The 22,044-nt window shown below is 35.8% G+C and overlaps 1 protein-coding gene across 1 annotated transcript; it reads right to left on the bottom strand.

Moving 5' to 3' along the window:
- Nucleotides 1–557: 557 nt before the first annotated feature.
- LOC149847250 (F1F0-ATPase inhibitor protein) lies at nucleotides 558–9,944 on the bottom strand. The gene is made up of 3 exons (XM_089998355.1): nucleotides 9,747–9,944; nucleotides 9,531–9,602; nucleotides 558–744 (listed from the first exon to the last, which is right to left on the bottom strand). The coding sequence occupies exons 1-3, from the start codon at nucleotides 9,885–9,887 to the stop codon at nucleotides 715–717; spliced, it is 243 nt and encodes an 80-aa protein (XP_089854481.1). The 5' UTR covers nucleotides 9,888–9,944; the 3' UTR covers nucleotides 558–714.
- Between the last annotated feature and the right edge of the window lie 12,100 nt (nucleotides 9,945–22,044).

Raw genomic sequence — 22,044 nt, 5'->3', positions numbered from 1 at the left:
TGGATGGTGTAACATTGTGTGAAACGGGTTATGCGATCCCTGCTTCTTTCAAGATGAATTGTTGTTCACAGAGGTGCATCATGCATACAACTTGCGGTTCAACAGCAAATGAGTGTGTTGAACAGAGAAGGTTCAATCCCCCTACATTTACGGCCGGCAGAAGAGTGCAGCAGAAACACGCTTTGCCGAAACATGCATGCAGAGTGCAATGCAACTGAACATGAGTTGGAATTCACAGAAAACCAGCTAGCAAAAACAGTATGAATCTCCAACCAAACCTCCCAACATTTAAACCCCAGTTGAAGAGTGCAGCAGAATCACGCTTTGCAGGAACTTCAACTGAACACAAGTTGGAACTTGGAACTCATAGAAGCCCGGCTAGCAAAAACAGTATGAATCACCAAATCTTATAACAGGGAACCGGACAATGTCCAATAAAAGGAATTTTCCAGTTCACCTTGTGCCAAGCAGGAAAGGTTCCAACTATCCACATGAATGGAATGGTTTATCCGTTTCAAATATGAAAGTATTCATGAAAAGGAAATCCAAAACCATAATTCAAGAAAAGCAAAGTTAATTTTAGTGATGCAAGTCAACAAAGTTGAACATGATATAAGAGGTCAACCAACATCATGTAGAACATGTACAATTATTCATAAAAGGTACAGGAAGAACAACCTCCATCCCAGGCATCATTACCATGATTTAGACAAATTAACCTTTGTGACCCTCTTCAGCTGGCTTCTGGCAAGATAATGAAAAGTCACATAAGTATATGAAATTAATACATAACAATAGTTCAGTTAGATCGTTTTTCAGATGGAACACTTCAGCAGGGAAAGAAATAAACATATTAAAAGCCAATTACTCTTAAAAAGATTTCAGCCACAAAGCATCATTCAAGTCATCCACGAGAGTTATTCTTAAAAAAATGCTTCCTGGATAATTAGTGGTTGATTGAATTTAATTTTCAAAATCATTAGCATTGATGCAATCGGCTTATATCTCCAAGACAGTAAGAAATTACAAGATTTTGAAGACTATATAGCCATATGCTTAAAATGTTGGGTTAACTCAATCATATGCCAGAATATGAACCTGAAAGAACAAAATCTTCAAGTTGTCATAAACCATGTTGCAGGACTAGCCAATTACCGTTTTTATGGCAAAATTCCAATTATATTTCATCTTTATGTTCATTTTGACAGTTTAATCTCTTTCAATTACATTTTCTTTTGCCCACATCTTTGAAAATTATTTTCTTGATGTTCTGTCCCTCAATCCCTTCAAAGTTTGTGATTTCAAAATTTTTAACTCCTTAACTTGTCTCCAAACTATTAACCAAGAGCTTAAAATCACAAGCCAAAATTTGAGTATCATAACATTTATTTGCTATAATGGTCCATCATCAACTGTTTCCTACATGTAGATTATTTACTTCTTTATTTTATGATTCTTCATATTATTCTTTGCTACATCATCATATATGCTCATTCTATATGGGCAGTAATAATGTAAATACCAACTTTATCTTAGAAACAAGACTCCAATAAAGTGCTGCTACTTTTAAAGAAAAAGCAAGGTATGTCTAATGTATTAGGGTTTCCTAGAAATGTGATGCTTAGCAGTAAAAGTAGCAGTGCTCCATTATGAACCTAGCTTTAAGATGATGCCAGGATTAACCCAACCATTTTCCTTTTATTATATAGTAGTTTAGTCAAGCTAACAAGTGTCAGCAAACTCTCTCTTTTTGGCCTTTGGCATTGTTGTGCCTCCACATGCAAGTAACATTTGGATATAGCATGCTATATCTTGTAATGATATTGGTTATTATATGGTTGTAATACAATGAAAACTTGAAGTTGGTGGCATGGCATTGTTTCTCACCCTAACATGCAAGGTCAGAGAAACCTGAAAATTCAAAGAACTAAACATTTTCCAATATAGAAAATTCATTACCATGATTTATTTGTATGAACATACATTCAACTTTTCAAATCACAATTAGGGATGGCAGTGGACCGGGAGAAAATGGGGCCCCGCCTCGCCCCGTTTGGACCGGAGATGAAGGGCATGAAACGGGGATGGAGGCGGGGATGAAGGTTAAAATTCATCTCCGCGCGGGGATGAAGGCGGGGATGGACTTACACTTTCCCCCGCATCGCCCTGCCCCGCCCCATCCCCATTAATAATATTACTAAAATACCCTAACCTAAGTAATAAAATTACAAAAAACACACACTTATATACTAACTAACCCTAAATCGTATTAATAAAAAAATGGAGTCAGTCGCCGACTCACCGCCCAGAGAGAGAGAGAGAGAGAGAGAGAGAGAGAGAGAGAGAGAGAGAGAGAGAGAGAGAACGTGAGTCTCCCTTTGCCGCATTTGCCTTCTCCTCTAGGCGAAAAAGAAGAAAGAGAGGCGTTCGCTTCTCATGATGGATCGGCCCCTCTTCCTGCCGAGGAAAAGGAGTTTCCTCCTTTTCTCTTTGTGGAGTTTTCATCGTCGACGATGATCGATCGAGCTAGGTTTTGGACTTCTTTTGCAGGTATGGTTTTTCTTTTTCTTCCTTTTGTGATTGTTATTATATATATATTGTGTATTTTTTGCTTATTTATTTTGTGAATTTCTGATTTGGTGTATGGAATGAGGTTTTGAGAGGAATCATGTTATTTTGAGGGGGTTTTAGGGTTTTGATTTCTGTATGGAATGGTATTTTGGCGGGGGCGGGGACGGGGCGGGACGGGGCCGAAGCGGGGATGGGGATGGGGATAATTATGTTGAGATGGGGGCGGGGGTGGAGGTCCAAAGTCCCCCCCGCCACAGGGATGGACCGGGGATGAAGGTTAAGTTTTTGAGACGGGGTGGGGGTGGAGACCTTGTCCCCCGCCCCCGGTCAAGTGCCATCCCTAATCACAATCATGTGAATTTAACCAGTATGATTGCCTAATGACCTCATTAGTTGGCATGCATATTCCCAACATGTCAAATAAACCATTACTAGGACAATAATTATAATCTTTTTGTAAGAAAACATCAGCCTTAAACTTAATGTAAATAGCCTAGCTGGGTAAGTTAGAGAAGCATTCTCTCTGTCACATGGGTACAGGTACGGAGGGTACAACACGAAAATTTCAAAAGATTTGGATACGACTATATATATTATTATTTAATATTTTTAAAAAGTAAATGGTGTTTACTGCTCAACTTAGTCAACTAGATATGATTAATAGTTTAATATCCATTTTACCTATTTATTTTTAGAATTATTTATCTTTAAAAATAAATGATGTTTACTGCTCTTTTTCCCTCTTTTATAATAAAAGGGGGGATGGGGTTACCCTTTTATTATATAAGGGGAAGGGGTTACCCTTTTAAATTAGGATTTTTAAATTCTTTTTATTTTTACTTTTCTTTTTTTGTAAAAGCCCAAAAAGGGCCCCACCATAGAGTCGTTGGGGCCCCCAACGACTCCATGGGAGCGCCCTTTTGGGCTCTTCTTTTGAGGCTCTTGGCCCTCCTTTTTCCCTTGATTCTTTGTATAAATAGGGGTGAACCCCTTTGTATATTTTCATGCTTGAGAGCTCTCTCTCTTTCAATAAAGAGACTTCTATATTTTTGCCTATCTCAAGGCTTGTGTATGTGTTGTCCCTTTGTGGACTTGGCTATTGTCTCTTTTGTTTGTCCATTGTAGGACATTGCAAGTGCTTATAACACTCTTTGTATTTCCGCATATCTCATTACAGTGTCATCACGTGTCGACATGGGTACGACAGGTCTATATGACATAGAGCATTATGTTTAGTAGCAGAAGTCTGTCAATGTCGGACCTAAGAACCAAATATATAACCCAATAAGGAAATCCATCCAAAACTTAGTAAAATGTGTCATGAAAGCGCAAGAATTTAGAGCATGCTTGCTTTGATGTCAGGCTTCACAAGATGTGAAAGTTTGTCCTTAGGAATGTGCTAGATAATAATGCTCAAGGACAAACTCTCATGTTTGCTTTTGTGTGAAAAAGCACAACCACTTCCCTAAAAACAAAAGTAAAATGTCAAACCCAGAGTTATTGGAAGCGCCTATGTAGTAGGGGAAGTGCAAAACGTCGTGCTTCCGAAATGCATGGGGAAGCGTCCCTTTTTTGGGGAAGTGTGCTTCCCTTTTATGAGAAGCGTGCTTCCCCCTTGCTTCCCTTTATTTATTTATTTATTTATCTTCTTTTTTCGCTTCCTAGGTCGCTTCCGGTTCCTGATTCGCTTCTAAGTCGTCCAACGCTTCCCGCTTCCTAAAATTTTGAAAGTGCCTCACTTCCCGCTTCCTCAACTAGCAACCATGGTCAAACCATTGTCTTTATCAAAGATAAAACAACGTCAAATCATTGTTTTATTCAGATTCTCAATTGAGAATATAGAGCAAATTTGGTCATAGGTTCGCACTTGTGACCAAACTTTCACAAGCTATAAGGCTTAAAACTTTCACAAGGGTAGTCACAACCAAGTTTGCAAGACTAGGAAGCGAAAGCAGGAACGATAGGGAAGTGAAAGCGAGATGCGATGCATTTTAAAATGTATAGGAAACGAGAAGTGAGAAATAAAAAAAGAAATATAAGAATTGAATGAGAATAAAAAAACACAAATAAAAACTAAATAAAAGTGACTAATATTAAATTTCATGATTTTTTAGTGTAAGAAATAAATTTCTAACAAAATCTAAAAATGATGACTACCAATTTAGGGAAAGCAGATGGAAGTGAGTGAGAAGAAACACATAAAAAACATGAAAAGTTGAGTAAGAGAATATATAAGAAGAAAAGATGAAGCGTGTGAAAAGCATAAGAGAAGCGTGGGGGAATCGAGGTTCTCATAAGTTGCGGAAGCAAAAAGTATTGCGCTTCCAAAGCGAGTTTTCTGAAAGCGAGCTTCCCACCTATCTAAGAAGCTTCTGGTAACTCTGGTCACAACCAGAGACAAACTTTCTCATGTTTGCAATGCCTAGTGATTCCATAGTTGGCAAACCCGGTGAGTCGACTCAAAAATCGCCTGAGTCGACCTAGATCAGACACCAACAGAGTCACGATTAAGGACTACCAATCCAACCTATTAAATAAAAATTTTATCATGTATTTTATTATTTTAATGCATAATTCTTATATAAAGTCACTTGTTATAAAGAATCTAATATTGTTCAATGACAAAAGATAATAATCATGTATAATCATATGTTTTTTAACTTAGCTATTGACATATTAGCTTGAAGTTTAGTTATTTCCATGTCTTATTCATGTGCTTACACTATAAAATATAGAGTCCTAACTGATCAGAGTCAACCCGCTGACTCGGTGACCCAGTAGGGGTCCGATCCAAGCCCAAGTCAACTATGAGCAATTCTTCGGTAATTGTGATTTAGAATCATAAGAATCTATGAAAATTTCAGAATCACTGGCCGCTGCAAACATGCCCTTAGAGTACACATCTATTATTGCATCTAAAACATAAGCTTATAATTGAAGTTGAGCGAAAAGGCTAACTTTACATTTAGGAACCACTGAATTATCCAATCTAGGCAACCATTTCTATTGCAATGCATCCAATTTCAAGACAAGCTGCTGGTGTTTCAACCTATTGTAACCTAATCCGAGTTCACAAGACAAATCCCTTCAAAGGGTTTTGAGTTTGTTTCTTACTCTGGCTGTGGTGACACAAACTGGCTGTCATTATCAATAAATCTACTTAGCTCTATGGTAGAGGACATAGAAGAGCCCTAACCTTCTATAATTCCTAATCAAACCCAACATATATCCAACCACAGTTAACCTGTTATCCTTTTTGTCACTCTTAATTAGGTTAAAAGTCTATCATGTCCTATCTCGTTATTTGATGATGGATCATGGACCATCTTCCCTAGTGTGGTCATGTCTGAGGTAATTAAACCACATCATTTTAATCACAAAATCAATACATTGCACGCTCTAGACAGTAAAACTAAATACTAAGTTTACCTATCATTGTAAGCATAAGCTTTAAGATCTGAATTTTTCTAAATCAATCTCATACAATTACCAAATCATTACTCTTGATTAGGGGTGTCAATGGGTCTGGTTTGGTTCGGACCCAGGTGGAACCAGACCTGGACCCGATTTTTGGGTATGGTATCAGGTCCAGACCCGGGTCTAATCAGATCCACCATAAGAGAAACCATGCCCGGACCCGATAAGAACTACATGAACCAGACCCGGTAAAATAATATTTATATAATTTGTACATTGAAAAAATGCAGGTCTTAATCGAAACTCAGGCCGGGCCCGGGTCTGGTATAAAATTTCACAAACTATACTCGGATCCATGTATTAATCAGACCTTTGGGTCCAGACCTGGGTCTTAATTGGGTCTTCCTATTTATCACCATACCCAAACCCTATAGGGTTTGGTCCGGGTCGGGTCCAGGTAAACCCGACCAGTTGACACCCCTACTCTTGATACATGACTCCCAGCAAAGTCAAAGATACTGAATGCAACAGCTGCTCGTCTCTTTTAAATATCAACAATGCAACAAATTACGTGCCCTTTTTTCTGAAAGAAAGAAATCTAGCAAGTTCATAAAATACATGTCTTCTTTGATATGCATAAACTAAAATTGAATGATGACTTATGATTTCATTCCCACAAACATTATAAGTTTTGATATTATAATCATGTGTACCAACCATTGTAGTTGTTGGATAAGCATATCATGCATCATGAGCATTTCTCAACATGCAAAGCAAATATCTCGCCAGGGAATTAATTGTAATCCTTATGTAACACTCAAACTTATTAAAATGATGCAATAGAATCAACACCACAACCGGGCAGAAGGTGAACCCTATGGACTACTCAAAGCATCTTTGCTGTGGTATAATACAAGAACCTCTGGGATAAGGTGGTCAAGGGCCTGTCCCACTCATAAACAATAGGAAATCTACAGATCAACCAAGAAGAGTTATCATAACTGAAGCACATGCATGTTTTACAGACCCGATGCCAACTATTATCTGTCTGGAGCTTGTGTTCTAAATTAAATTGATGAGCTATATCTAAACCACAGTCACCAATAACAGCTTCATGATAATGTTGACGAGAGTTTTTTTCAAGGAAAAAATGGCTTTTCTGGGGAAAACATTGTGAAAATATCAGGGTTTTAAAAATGAATGACAATAAAAGGATTAAGTTAAAAGAATAAAAAGAACCAAAATTCTTAAAAATATCATATATAGCACGATATTAATGCAATATTTTCACTTTTAGGGCTTCATAAAATTACTGTGCTATTTTGGAGTTTTTAAAGCTTTAAAAACATGACAAATTCAATATATTGCAATATGTGACGACTATGATCTATACAAACCCTTAGGTGCCATTCAATAAAGGCCGTACCCAGAGTGGTCTGCACATACCTAATGTGGCCTGCATCCCAGATGCTGGGGAGTGGCATACTTGAGGTGATCCTAACATTTTTGCCTTTTTGCATGGAGTGGCAGCTCTCAGAACTCTAAATTTAAATTTTCATGGTGACAGCCCAAGCACTCCGCCATAAAACCAAGAAATGGCCTCCCTTAGGTCCCATAAAGTGTTCCATCTTAAATGGGCTTTTGGTCTCAGACAATCTAGTTTATCACTTGGACAAAGCATCCAAGGGCTTGGTAGTTATACTGGTTGGATTACACCAACTTTTCTGGTTTTGCCAAAAGGGATCACATTTTACTGGTATAATCATCTTGACTCTAGAGACCTCAAATTCCAGCTGACTTCATACTTCAAACTTTCTAGGCATATGAGGTATACACCTTCTGTCAATTGATCATATAAAATATACATAAAATATCTTGACAAAAAACCATTAGTAAAATTACTATCTATCAGACAAGAAGAACTGTAGATGACATATCACTAATGGCATGTTAGTAAATATGTGAACATTGGTAAAATGAAGCGTAGTACTGTTGGTGTTGAAGCAGTGTTAGAGTCACTTAGCTTGGTTTTCTCTCCCGTATGACACTTAGAAACAAGAAAATTGTAGAAGTAAAACACACTATTCCCAAAGGATAATATGCATCTTAGAATGTCTGGTACATGTGAAACAAACCAAAACCAATAAAAAAATAATAACATTTTAAATTATGCGATAGTTCACAAGATGGTCTCAACTCAAAGATAAAGAAATTCACAACCAAAACCCATAAAAACAAAAACACTTTTAATTGTGTGATAGTTCACAAGATGGTCTCAGCTCATAGATAAAGAAAGAGAACAAGAGATCCCCAACCAATGAGCCCATCCACAAATCAAATAGCCATCTGGAAAAACAAGAATATATCAAATACAACCTGTTAAGACTGTGGTATTTTAGCATTATTAATTTGTTTTCTCATTTTGACAGCAGACTTTTGGTGAAAGCTATCATCAACAAAAGCACAAGTAGAAGAATGCCTAGCATAAAACATAAGCAGAATTAAGAAGATTTTCATTGATAATATTACCAAAACACTCAACCACAACAAATTGGGATTGTGTTAGCAATTTGATCAAATCTTACAAAACCAATGTTGGACCCTGGACCATAAGGCCCACCGAGCCTCATCCAGAGTCCTACATGGTTGGTGCACCTAGGGCTGGTAAACTAGCCAAATGAACCAAACAGGGCTTGTTCGGGCTCGACTCATTTACTAGTGGATTGAGCTCATGGCTCAGCTGGTGTTCGTGTTTAGCCGAGCCGAGTTCGAGCTTGGCTCATCCATGAATGAGACAAGCCGAACTCGAGCTGGCTAGTGTAAAAACATTCCATGTTATTTATACATAGTATATATATTTTTATATATTATACTTGAAAATATATATATTTTTATAAATTACGCTTAATAGTCCATATTTTATGTATATATTTTTCATTCATCCTTCTTTTTTTATATATTTTATGCATTCTTTTTATATATCCATAAAATATATATTTTATCTATACGAGCACTATCGAGACGAGCGGAACTGAACACCTTGTGTTCGGGCTCGACTCGTTTAAGCTAAACGAGCTGCTCGTGGCTAGGCTCGCCAACTATACGAAGCCGAACCAAGCCTAGTCACGAGCTGCCGTGTTCGTTTACCAGCCCTAGGTGCACCTCCTGCTAACCACCTCGGTGATCATGAGGATCTTACAGGTAAAGGATGAGGTATGGTGGTGGATGGTGCAGTATTGGTGAAGAAAAGGAGGTCAGGATCGGTTCCAGAGAACCAAAAGAAAGTTAAGCTCAGAAACACAACACCAAATAACAAAAAAAAAGGAAAACCCAAACAAGATTCGCAGCAGAAATTCATAACCCAAAAACACAAGTAATGCAAACAAATCCATCTAGTAACAAAAACATGGAAAACAACAAACAAGAAGCAACGGATCACAGGAAAAATCCAAAAGCCCTTAAAAAACAAACCCGAATCTAAACCACAAACTAACAATACAAAAATTCCATCCAAACGCCAAAACCCAAGAGAAGAATGCTACCTTCTCCTTCTCCAAGTGCTTCTCTTGCTCCGCCTTTTTCTTCAACTTCTCCCTCTTCTCCCTCTCCATTTTCTTCACACCCAAAAAATCCAAAAAAAATGAAAAAAGAAAAAAAAAATCACAAAGATCGCTCCACCATCACAGATTCGATGCCGAAGAGAAAACAGAATGAAAAGAAAAAAAACAAGCAAGAGGATTCGACTTCGAAATCTTCACCTGGATATACACATTCTCTGCCGCCCGTTCTTCCTCGCTGAGGACTTTGCCCTTCCCGTCGCTGAAGTAGCGACCAGTTCTCGATGCCCTCTCCATCATCGAACGAAACCCTAATCTCCCAGAAGAAAACCTCATCGCCATCCCTTTTCTTCCTCTTCTCTCGATCTCTATCTTCACTATTGAGCACGATTATCATCAGCGGAAAGAACGATCGGGCTTTTATATAGTGTCCTTTAAAACCGGAAACCGGATTCGAACATGGTTTTGGTAAACCAGATAGAGATGACCTCCAACCCCGGTAAGGCACCTGGGGTTTTTGGGTGGGCGTTGTAATTCACCGGGTCGGATCTGAACCTGGGCATCCCGATTTAGTCACGCCGGTTTCCCTGTAGGATAGAGCCAAGGGGGTCTATGGAAGTGGGCTCGTCTAACTGGGTTAGTGCTAGCGTTGAGCGGGTTCAAGTGGGTTCGGGGTGTTGTTTTATGTGCGGAACGTTCATGAGCGTTTTGGTTTGGAGCAGGGTCCGAGTGTTGTTTGCTTGATCCAGATCCGTATTGAATGCGTATACTTCTGTGCTTGAAAAGCCTGAAAATGCGCCAGTGTGGGGCCCGGACACAGTGATTACCCTATGAGGGCGTGACACCTTGCACGTATTCCCAATGATATGGGGCAGATCTAAGTTGGGATTTGTGGGAGGGTTTTGACTATGAGATTGGCGTATGATATTGGCACGCAGTGGTGCGTTTGAGCATCGTCTGAAGGTGACCAAGTTCACGAACTTGGTCGCGTTTAGTGGAACGCGGGGTGGTATTGCGATGATACTGTGGGTCAATCCCAATCCCCTAAAAGGATTAACTTGCACTTTTTGTGACTTATCCCTTCCCAGGCTTCGTCATCGTGTTTATCTTCTTTTAACTTCTTGTTCGTGTTCCTCATAAAATCTAGTGAGGAATTCAGTTTTTTTTATTTAGTTACACGGAGAAACCCACAGCCGGTCCACGGGTAGATCATAGATCGATCCCGAGGAGGAGAAAACTCAGTGGCTAGGACCCTTGTCCCCAGGGCCTATGCTGGGCACGCAAGGAGGTGATGCCCACGAGATTTGAACCTTGACCACCTGTTGGATAACCAAGGCCCAATCCCACTACGCCAACCCCCTTTAAGGCTAATGAGGAATTCAGTTGCCAAGTTTTTTTCTTTCATAGAAGAAATAGAAGCTTGACATTCATCTCTCTCTCTCTCTCTCTCTCAAAAATTCCATGTCCACACAATACAATCATAAGTGTCCAGATGTAGCTGAAAATACTGGCCAGACACAGTCACAGAACTTGGTGCGGGCAAATCTCACGATACTTTAAAAAAGTCTGGATTTTCTTGAAAATTTGCAAGAAAATTATTGTTGCATAAAAATATATAAAACTATATAGTAAACATATAACTAATGTTAAAAATACCAAAAAGTGTTTTTAACTGTAATATTAACTTGTTAAAATCACACTATTATCAAAATAATTTTTTTAGAAGGCATCATGTTTTTAATGGTAAAAAAAAAGTGTTTTTAAGTGAAATATTAACATGGTAAAATCATACTACTTTCGAAATAACAGTTTTTAGGGGACATCATGTTTTTAATGACAAAATAATGGCCATTGGAAATATTACATTAAATTTGTAATATTTTCACACTATCAGCAATATCTGCAACTATGGTCAGAAACTCCACCAACCTGATTTTTGTATTGGAAGATGATTTTAGAAATAAATTACAAAATGTGCGACCAATGGCGCATTTATTGGATGAGGAGGTTTGAGATTTTGTAGACTAAGGCAGGGTCCATTTGATCCATTATCACCTTCTAATTAGTGCAAGCAGTTTTATTTCATTTGAACTTTTGTTGCTCAATTAAGTATTGCAGCTAAGGTTATTTCTTGTGGGCAAAGTATATGATAGATCTAGAATTAGAATAAACATGATGACCCAAAATCTTATGTAAAACCTGAGGACGCCAGCCATCAACATCTCCCCCCCCCCCCCCCCCCCCCTTGGAGAGAGAGAGTTCTTATCCATGAGGATGCCAGCCATCAACATCCCCCACCTCTACCAAACCCAGACTGCACCTGGATACCCAAGTATGAGCTAAAAAAATGATGACCCAAAATATTATTTGAGTCGACCAGAACCCAATCCAAGTAACATGCGGGTTGGGTTTGGCCTATGATTTTTGCTAGATATGTGACTTGATCAGAGTGTTTTCTTACATATTTTATTGTAGAAAACTATACTTTATATATCCACTAAATTATGTGGGTCAGGTTTGAGATTTCATTTTCAATTCAAGACCTGACATAACTTAAACCCAAGTGATTATTATTTGGACGGGTTTGGATGCACCTTGATGGGTTATAGATACTAGACCTGATGACTGCCCTAATTATCATGACGATAATTTCATTAATACCGTCCTGTAAAATGGCCTATAATGCAAAGTGACATTGTAAAATAACAAAACATAAAAAAGGAAAGTGGCGCCTTTTGTTCTTCCAACAGAGACCCAGTTTTGAGTATATATAAGAATTATTACCTACATTTTTTTCATGTCTACTATCCTTTAGCATAAAAAGCTGATTGTTTGGCCAGAGACTTAATTAAGTAAAAGTAAACCCAACAATATGGATTGGATCCAAAATCAAATCTAGAATGTACTAAACAACCCTATAACGGGCCTTCTTTTCCAGGGCCTTGTATAGTGAGGGAAGACTCATGCCAACCATGATATCATCACTATGATTTGCTGTCTTTTCTTGATCAATGTGTTTGACAATGAATGATAGGGGAAGAATTCACGCAAGCTCCACACAACATAGGGATTGACACACTTTTGGGAAAAACATATATAGAATAGTAGAGGATCCAACATGCACTGCTACATTTCCTTGTCTTGCTTCAGGCAAAGCTTCTACTTGGTTGACTTGTTTTTCTTCTCTTGCACTTGTTTGCGTGAAGGCAAAGAATATTTTTGTTTTCAGAGTTTCTTTTGTCAAAGCAAAAGATTCGATCCAAAAGAAATCTCACATATTAAGTGTGGTTATCGCTAGGTGATTATCATACCATATCATGCCATGACTTTTGATAATGGATATCTAAAGTTTGAATGGATGCTCATAAATAAAGATTCACTCTATTGATTCATTAAATGGCTCATGAATCAAATTCTTCACTCTTCTAGCCTCTTATATCCTCCTCTCCAAGATTGACACATTGCAAAGTGCCCGTTCGCTTCACGCGAAAAGGCAAACTAAGCATTCAAGAGACCGCACCGGAGTGGAGCAGCCACAACATGAAGGTCCTTATCTATGCTAGTTGATCTTGAATCCAACTTAAATATTAGGACTCAACCTAGATTGTGTCTGTGTAGTCAGTCAGCCTGTTGTTGTAACATAGCTGGACTCCTAGAGTCAGATCTACATGAACAGTCTTAACTATTCAGGGTCATGAGTTATATCCCTTCCTTAAAGGTCATAAACATCACTTATGAGATTTCATAAATGCACTTAAATAAGTGTTTTGAACATGGTTCTTGATTTGCTATTCTCTTTTCCTTTATAAGTTGTATGACCACTGTCTCATTCTCTTATTTGTATGAAGTTATTGCTTTACAGCTTCCCCAAATTTACAACAGTTTTAAGACAGGATAATCACTGATAACATAAACTCTAAGGCACTGTTTAGGAGTCTTGAATAGGACAGTTTCTCCCAGTACTCTCATGCTCTCTACTATATTGGGAATGGAGTTGGCAGCCTGAACACCACATTTCAACATCCACAAGAGGATGTTTCTGGCAACTCCATCCTCAACACCACATTTTCGGTAGAACCATATTTTGGCAACATGTGGAAAATGGTGTTTTCATCTTAATGCAAGGCTCCCAAACAGACCTTAAGGGTGATTGCACACAAATCTTCCCATAATGGTGCACATCACAAAGTTCGAGTTCAAACACTTTGTAGCATCAAAAACCACCAAACGCTATACTGATGCCACCTAAATTGATTCTATAAGCATTAAGTTGACTACTCATGTATTAGACTACCACATTCATTTTCAAACTGCTTAAAGTGCTGCTTGAGATCTTTAAATTAGAGGTGTATTGTGGTTTCCCCAACAGCTTATGTAAAAACCTGAGTTTTTTTTATAATTAAAATGAATAAATGATGATTTTTATGCATTTATGACTATAATTGTAAATTCTTGATTTTCTTATTTTTCTTGATTTTGATTAATTATAGACTTTTGTTTCAAGTTATGAATAATATTTTAAGAATAAGTGAAAAAGACTAAGGTATGAAGACTATTTTAGTTTGCGTGGTTTTGGATCTTAGACCTCACTTCTGGGTCTAAAATCGTCATTTGGATCTAATATGGATCTGAGGTATTGTTTGGATTAGATTTAATTTAAAAATATTAATTGGATCCAATGGTTATAGATTGGACCCTCATAGGGGATGTCCTATGTGGACACCCATTTGAATCCAAGAGTCCATATGAAATAAAATATCATCTAGTTTTAAATTCAAACCAATAAATTAACTAAAGATAAAAGTGATAATTACGATTTTTAATATTAGAATTTATTTAAAACAATAATTAAGCAATTTAAGAGGGTGGGACGTCCCACATCTCTAAAAGAGCCCATAATGGTTAGAATTTGCTAGAGTTAGTTGTTGAATAGTCAAACCTAATAATCATACTTAAATAAAATTAGAAAAAAATCAAATAACTATAAAATTTGAGTCTAGAAGATAATTAAAAATTTTCTAGAAAGAACTCCACTCCTCCACATGATTTTGAAGAGGAGAGTCCCATATGAATAGACTAGGATTGTAAAGAGGGATACATATATAACCCCTCTCACACACCCCTCTCACTTTTTCAAAAAATCAATTTGTCTCTCTCTCTCTCTCTTCTTTTTTCCCTTTTTGCTTTCTCTCTTCTCCTAAAACATTTAGGAGGTCTAAAGTAGTTTGTGCAGCCATTAAACATGCACATACTTTGATGATTGTGGTGGTGTAGAGATCGGATTGTCCAATTTTCTCCTTTTGCCTTAGAGATGTATTGCTTTTCAAGTAAGATTTATATAATAGATGCTTTTTATGTATATTAAGCCAGCATATTTGAGTTATTTTATTTTTTAACAGCATATTTACATGTTTTGATTTATTATACATATTTTTATTTTTGAATAAATTGATATGTGGATTCAAAGAAGATGAATTATGAGTTTTTCATAAAAATGTTTTTGAGAAATATGCCTAGATAGAGTTTCTTCATTAGTTCATATATATTAGATTCAGTTATAACTTGATTATTGATGGTGTTATTCATGAGTTAATCCATATTGAATCCGATCAAATCTAAAACAATGAGATTTTAAAAGTTTTAAAGTCTCAAAAAGATTTTTAACGAAAATATTTTCTAAGAAACTTAAATATGTGATGATTGATATATTATTTTCAACCAGTTTCGGAAATAAATTAATATCTCATTGAATAGTAGTCCAAAAAATCTAAATAAAAATATTAGGATGACCTATGCATCTTGATCTTGAATTTAGAATCTTGTTTTACCTATTTTAGATTCATATTGAGGAAGAAACAACCATTTTAACAAAGCTCTAGTTTTTGTCTCTAAATGCAGGATTGTTTCAACCTATCTTTGATAAAAGATATAAACGCTCAAGAAAAATGATTCTAAATATTTTATAAAAATTTTGGGTGAAGATTAACAGATAATAACAGACCATATAAAAATAATTTGGTAAAAAATGTTTTATATAAATTCAAAAAAAATATTTAATCTGATAAAAATTTTGCTATTCTGGATCGAAACTCTACTAGAATAGGGTTCTGTAAAAGTTTTTTAATTATTTCTGTACTCATTATTTTTTAGATCGGTTTATTAGGTAGACACCCATGGTAAAAATATCATAATTTTATATATGATTTGTTATTCCCGACAGATTTTATAAAAATGGGTCATCAAGGATCTGAATTTCTCCTGACGGCTTATGCTTGTGATTAATTTGTAACTTATTTGGATCTTGGGATTTCAATGTTTTTCTGATATATATTGTATGATATTAGTATTTATAGACCTTATCAAATCTTAAATATATGGCTAAACATTTAGAAAGATCTGAATAGTAATCTATGCAAGTTGCAATTGAAATATATGACTAAATCTTGATTATCTTGTAAATCAACTATTTTGTTTGTTTCCAAAAGAGAGTACTTTTGTTTATGTGATTATGTTCATCATGTTTAGCTTATTTAATATCTAAATTTATGATCGACTTAATGAAGATTTAACGAGTTGTGGTTAAGAAAATCAAGACCCTGATTTCTCAAAAATTGATTTAGGGTTTTGAGTTTTTTTTTTTGGATTTTGATTCTTTCAAATACATATATTGTTGAAATATGATGTTTACAAATTTTGTGCAGCATAAACTGAATTAAGTTATGTGTATTCACCTTGTTTAAGTATGGTTACAATTGAACATAATTAAAAATATATAAGCCTTTTCGATATAGGCTTATGGAGGCCTGAATTAGGGAAAATGACATGTGTTCTTTGTTATAAGTTAGTTGTAGTGGGTTCTTTAATTTATATGTTATCATGAATATTTTAATTAGGTTTAATATGATTTGAGTACTAAAAAGTCAAGATATTAATTGGAGTCTGGTCAATTTGCTCGATGAGGGTTTATGGGCACTCTTATCGAGAAAGTCGAGTTTATTACTTAATTATTTTTTATATTTCCCTAAACTTTTTATAAATTCAATTTTAAATCATATTAGATCTGATATAAATATTTATGATAAAAATAAAAGTGAGCTTTTTTGCTATAGTTGTGGTGTATGGATGCCCTAATTATGAGGAAAAAGACTCATACACGTATTGTAATTGAGATGTGTGAATAAATTCAATTATGGTGGATTAAGTGTGTTTATTTTCATGAAAATTGAGCATGAGCATGAGTGTATTTACAAAGCATGTGAAAGGATGAACATGAACATATTGATTGTATTAGAAATTAGCAATATGTTTCAGTTGTGCAAATTTGGGCTACTATAGCCATGAGACCTAAATAAAGTGGCAATGATGTTAGAACTTTGGTTATCAGTTTGATTCATAATTGTGAAATCGATGCATGCTTATTCTGAATATTGAAAATTTATGATACTGCATGAATCAATTATTAAATAGTATGTTGACATGATTCCTTGTTATAAGAATGCATGCTATGCTTTGAGATGCAGTATTTATGAAATGTATGCAAGATGATATAAATCTCATAGGGTTGCACAGGCACTTTGAGTACTTAATAAGGTATTAAATTATGGTTACGAAGAGAGAACAATGAGATAGCAATGCACTAGCCTAAATGATAGTTGCATTTACCTATGACCTAATTAATAAAGATAACCCTATGATATATTTTTGGGTATACCTTTATCAAGGTATGCTGAACCGGAATGACTGATATAGTCTACCTTTGAGAGTGTAGACAGTATGAACTATTCGGGCCCTATTTTTTTTATGCTGCAAGGGGAAATGCCTCAATAGTTCCCTAGCTCAGAGACTTTAGGAGAGACTAGGACTACTTCTTATAACTTAGACGAGCATTCTCATAAAATACTTTTGCAGAAGTGATTGATCATGATCATCATTGTGGTGTGATGCCATGCCCTCATGTAGATTTCTCTAAGAGCATGTCGTTACTTCTCACAGCTTCTGACTCCGCTCTTGGGGGATACGACTCAGTAGTTGCTTGAAAAAAATTAAAATACATAGCATAATGAATACCCGAGTAGTCTAGTGTGTTTTGTGTTGGTCCTACGCATACTCAAATAGGCCTTGGTAATCTAGTGGAACATAAAATATTTGTTCACTTCACTTTACTGTACTTTTATTTATGATCATGTGATTATGTGAATTTATGCATATTATTGGATGTTTTGATTCTATTTTAAATGTAGTTGTATATGCTTGAAATTTATATATCATGTTTGTTTAGACTTAAAATTGTGAATGCATGAACTTCTCATAAAATTATTTGTCTGCTTATTAGATGTTAAAATGCAACCTTTTAGTAATTGATGCTTATTATGCAAGCTTTGTTTATTGTATCTTGCATTAGCTGTATGAATTTTACTGAGACTTTTCAAAGTCTAATGCTTTCAAAATAAAATATTTTTTAGAAAATAGGTGATCTGTGAAGCGAGTGCAGGATGCTGGAAAGGATTGTGAGGGTTGATATTTTCAAGATCCTAAGAGCTATTTGTCTGTTTTTAGATTCGATAATAATTGACTATTTATTTGAACAACTGCTTTAATGGTTTGATACTTAAATGAGATTATTTCATACTTAGTTAATTTCTCTTAGTGGCATGTGTTGGTAATGTTTTTAAAATGTAATGTGTCTAGGAGATTTAAACAAAAAGCTAGTTTATTAAATTATTTTCAAAATCAATATTTTCTGTTGTGTTTGCTTACATAAATAATTACTTAAGAATTTTTTTATTTGGACGCTTTATTCTCGAACTTTGTTTTAAGAAGCTATTAAACATCGGTGTATGCACAGGCTGACTCCTTAGAGCTTATTTCAGTTAGGGCAATGCCAATGATGAAAGACTTAGATTAATAATTTCTTCTATATAATGATTCAATCAGATTTGTTAACGGTGGTTGCATATAGGATCTAGTACTATGAGGCTAAGACACGCTCACACTTGTGCTTAGGCAGGCCATTTAGTACTTTATACGGTTGGAATGAGTCCTTTGGTGAAATCGTTATATTATTACATATTGAAAAAAAATTCTTGATATTTTTGGTTTAAAATTTATCGGATTGTTACATCCTATGTTGTTTGGCAGTAACACATTATTGTCCTCTAAACACCCTTTGTTTTGAGGGAATTTTTTTTAATTAATAGTAACTAGATAATACAATTTTAGGCTAAGAAGGACTCAACCAATAAAGCTCGAAAAGAAGAGGGATCAACTTGAAACAAAGGTTGTAACTAATTCACATCCTCAGATCCTAACAAGGTGAAAATTGTCTATTAAGAGGGTACATCTGAAAGATTCAAGGGCAGTAAAAAGTTCATTGAAAGTGCATGTATTTATCTCTTTCCAAGTGTACAACCATGCAAGTATAAGTCAACAGTGCCAAATAAAGTACCAATGATGGTTTCAGCAAATAGTCACAGGACCAAGAATCAAGTCCTTAGCAAAAAACTCCTTGATAATTCAAGTGATACTACTCTAGGAAGAGGACAATAAATGTTGAAAGTGAACACATGCCCAAAACAAGTGATAAACCGTCTCTTCAACTGAGTTGTACATGATACATCAAAAGTAGTATACTCCACTATTAAGCAACACACTCTAGGCCTATATATTAAACTAGGTCTCTTTAAGGCATACAACTGGGCTAATTGAATTTTTTTGGAGAGTTCACTTCTTCAGCTGGGTTTTTGCTATTCATGGGTATAGAGAATTATAGTTTGTGTTTATACTCCTTTACATATAATAGTTAATGGGGTTCCTGAAAATAAATTCTAGAGTTTGAGAGGTATTAGGTAGGAGATCCAATATCCCTATACTTATTTATTTTTTGTTATGAAATGGTTGTCAAGGAGATTGGCTTTGGGTATCTCAAAAAATCAGATTGGAGCTTTAAGTTTTCCTTGCTATGATAAATGTCTCTCTCATTTATTTTTTGTGGATGATGTGTTATTGTCTACTTAGCCTAATATCAAGTACCTTGATTATCTCATGATCTTGAAAGAATTTGAGATATCTGCAGGAATGAAGGTTAATGACTCCAAATTGGTAGTGGTGCCCTTGAATATTGAGCAGAGCCATCTTGAGCCGATTGAAATCGTTTTGGGTTGGTGGCTTGATGGGCTTCCTATGAATTACTTGGGAGTCCCATTATTTGTTGGTAAGCTAGAAGCTGATATATGCACTCTGAGTTGTTGTCTTATGCAGGTAGAGTTATCCTTATTCAGAACACTTTGAGTAGTATTCTTATTTTTGGTTGATATTTTTCAGGATCCTCATAAAAATTATTCATATGTTGAAAACTCTATTAAAATTTTTTTTATGGCAAGATGGAATTGGAGAAAAGAGGTTGTATTTGGTCGTATGGAACACCGTATGTAAACCAAAATTAGAAGGCGGGGTTGGCTTTTAAAGAGTCGATGAGGTGAATAGAGTCTTCCTTGCAAAGCTAGCTATTGATATTTATTATAAAGACTCTGTGGAAAGAGTTTATGAGAGCTAAATATCTCTCCAAAAAGTGTTTTTGGGGGCTGCCAAAAATTTATAAGAGGTTGGGAGTTTAGAAGGGCATCCTTTGGGGTTGTGATGTAAACTAAAAAGGCCCAATCATGAGAAAATCTATCAACTACAATTATATCTTGCAAAAACTAGAAATAATAGGAAATAACACCAAATTGAAATAACTGAAAATTAAAAAAGAATACTCAAATTTATCTCATCTTCAACTCTTAACTATCCATTTACAGAGCTCCCTCATTTATAAATAAATGAGATTTTTTAATTCTAATTCAAGTAAACTTCCTTATATGATAACCCTCTTAAAAGATAAACTTATCTTAATCTAATGAAATATGGATATTGAGTCTAATACATAAAACCAAATAGTAAAATGATCCAAATACAAAAGATCCAAATAATAAAAAAATCCAAAATATAAATTAGATCCAAATAGATTCTTATGGACTTGAGTCTTCTGTTTTGCTCCTGCATCGTTCTTTTTGGGTTGGAGAAGACTTTCCCTCATGTCTAGATCTCTCTTATGTTTCATCCAATTCTGCTCTACTTTATAGGTTATGGGCCCACAATATAAAAATGAATATCCTTATGGGTCTACAAACTGAGTAGTCTAAATTGTTCGGGTATGTGTTTGGAAGCCAAAAAAAATTTCTCCATCCATAGTCATATGGGTCTTGATACTAATCTGGATCAAATAGCTCTAAGGTTGGTTTGATCCAATATGAAGAAGTTCATGAACCAACAATCTGGACCTCTTCTATCATCCTGTGTTTTAAGTGTTGTTGTTGATACACTAAACAAAATCAAGGGGTTGGAATCCAAGGGTGGAGCACCCTAGATCAGACCCAAAGTACCCAAAACCAGGCCACCTTGGGATGTAACCAGTGAAACCTTGGCTTGATTCGACTCCAAATTACCAAAATTGGGTTGGGACCTGATTTCGATATTAAACCAGTTTGGTTGGCTCCTTTTCTCCCAAGGAACTCCACCCATGAAAGGAACCCATAGGTGGTTTAATTGTGGGAAACCTTGCAGGCGGTGGCCCTTGTTCACCATCATCGATAAGGCACTCACCGCCGGTAGGGGTTGCCCCCACTGACCTACCCTGTTCGGTGAACGCTCGCTGAACTGTGCTTGGCCGGTGATGGGAGCTCCCATCGACCCTCCTTTCATCCTTCCTAGGGCAGGTGCGACGGTAAAGGGAGGCCCACTGCTGCTCACCGTCGCTGTTTGTGTGAGGTCTAATCGAACGAACAGATCTAGTTGACAGAAAGATGTCAGTCAGATTCTAGTCTCCACTAGACCCTTGCTCGACTGGTTGGACCTTCCACGCAAGAAGATTTCTTCAACATTATCTCTTTGATCGCTCCCTGGCATCGTCACAAGATAAAGATCTTGCTTTGATATCATTTTTATGTAAATCGAGAAGGCTTGATTCACGAGAAAATCTATCAACTATGTTTATATCTAGGAAAAGCTAAAAAAAGCAGGAATTAACATAAAATTGAAATAACTAAAAATTAAAAAAAGAATATTAAAATTTATCTCATCTTAACTCTGAATTGTCTATTTACATAGCTCCCTCATCTATAAATAGATGAGATTTTCTAATTCTAATTCAAGTAGACTTTCTAATTTGATAACCTTGTTAAAAAAATAAACTTATTCTAATGTAATAAAATCTAGATATTGGGTCTAATACATAAATTCAATATCAATTACAAATGCCCAAATACTAAAATAATCTAAATATAAAAGATCCACTCCTGCATCACATCCGAACCGTTCAAAATCCATTCCTCGTGTCGTGGTCCAGTTGGGTGTTTTTTGCGAAATCTTAATTTCTTTGGCAGCATTATTAAAACATATATTATAATAAGGATCTTTTAGAAAAATCTCCTTGATAAGAAACTACGGCAAAACCCTCGTTCTC

The sequence above is a fragment of the Nuphar pumila genome, chromosome 2, assembly GCF_984573655.1.
Source record: "Nuphar pumila chromosome 2, dmNupPumi1.hap1.1, whole genome shotgun sequence".
Classification (NCBI taxonomy): domain Eukaryota; kingdom Viridiplantae; phylum Streptophyta; class Magnoliopsida; order Nymphaeales; family Nymphaeaceae; genus Nuphar; species Nuphar pumila.
The sequence above is the reverse complement of the archived record's forward strand: the minus strand, read 5'-3'. Positions and strand labels throughout refer to the sequence as shown.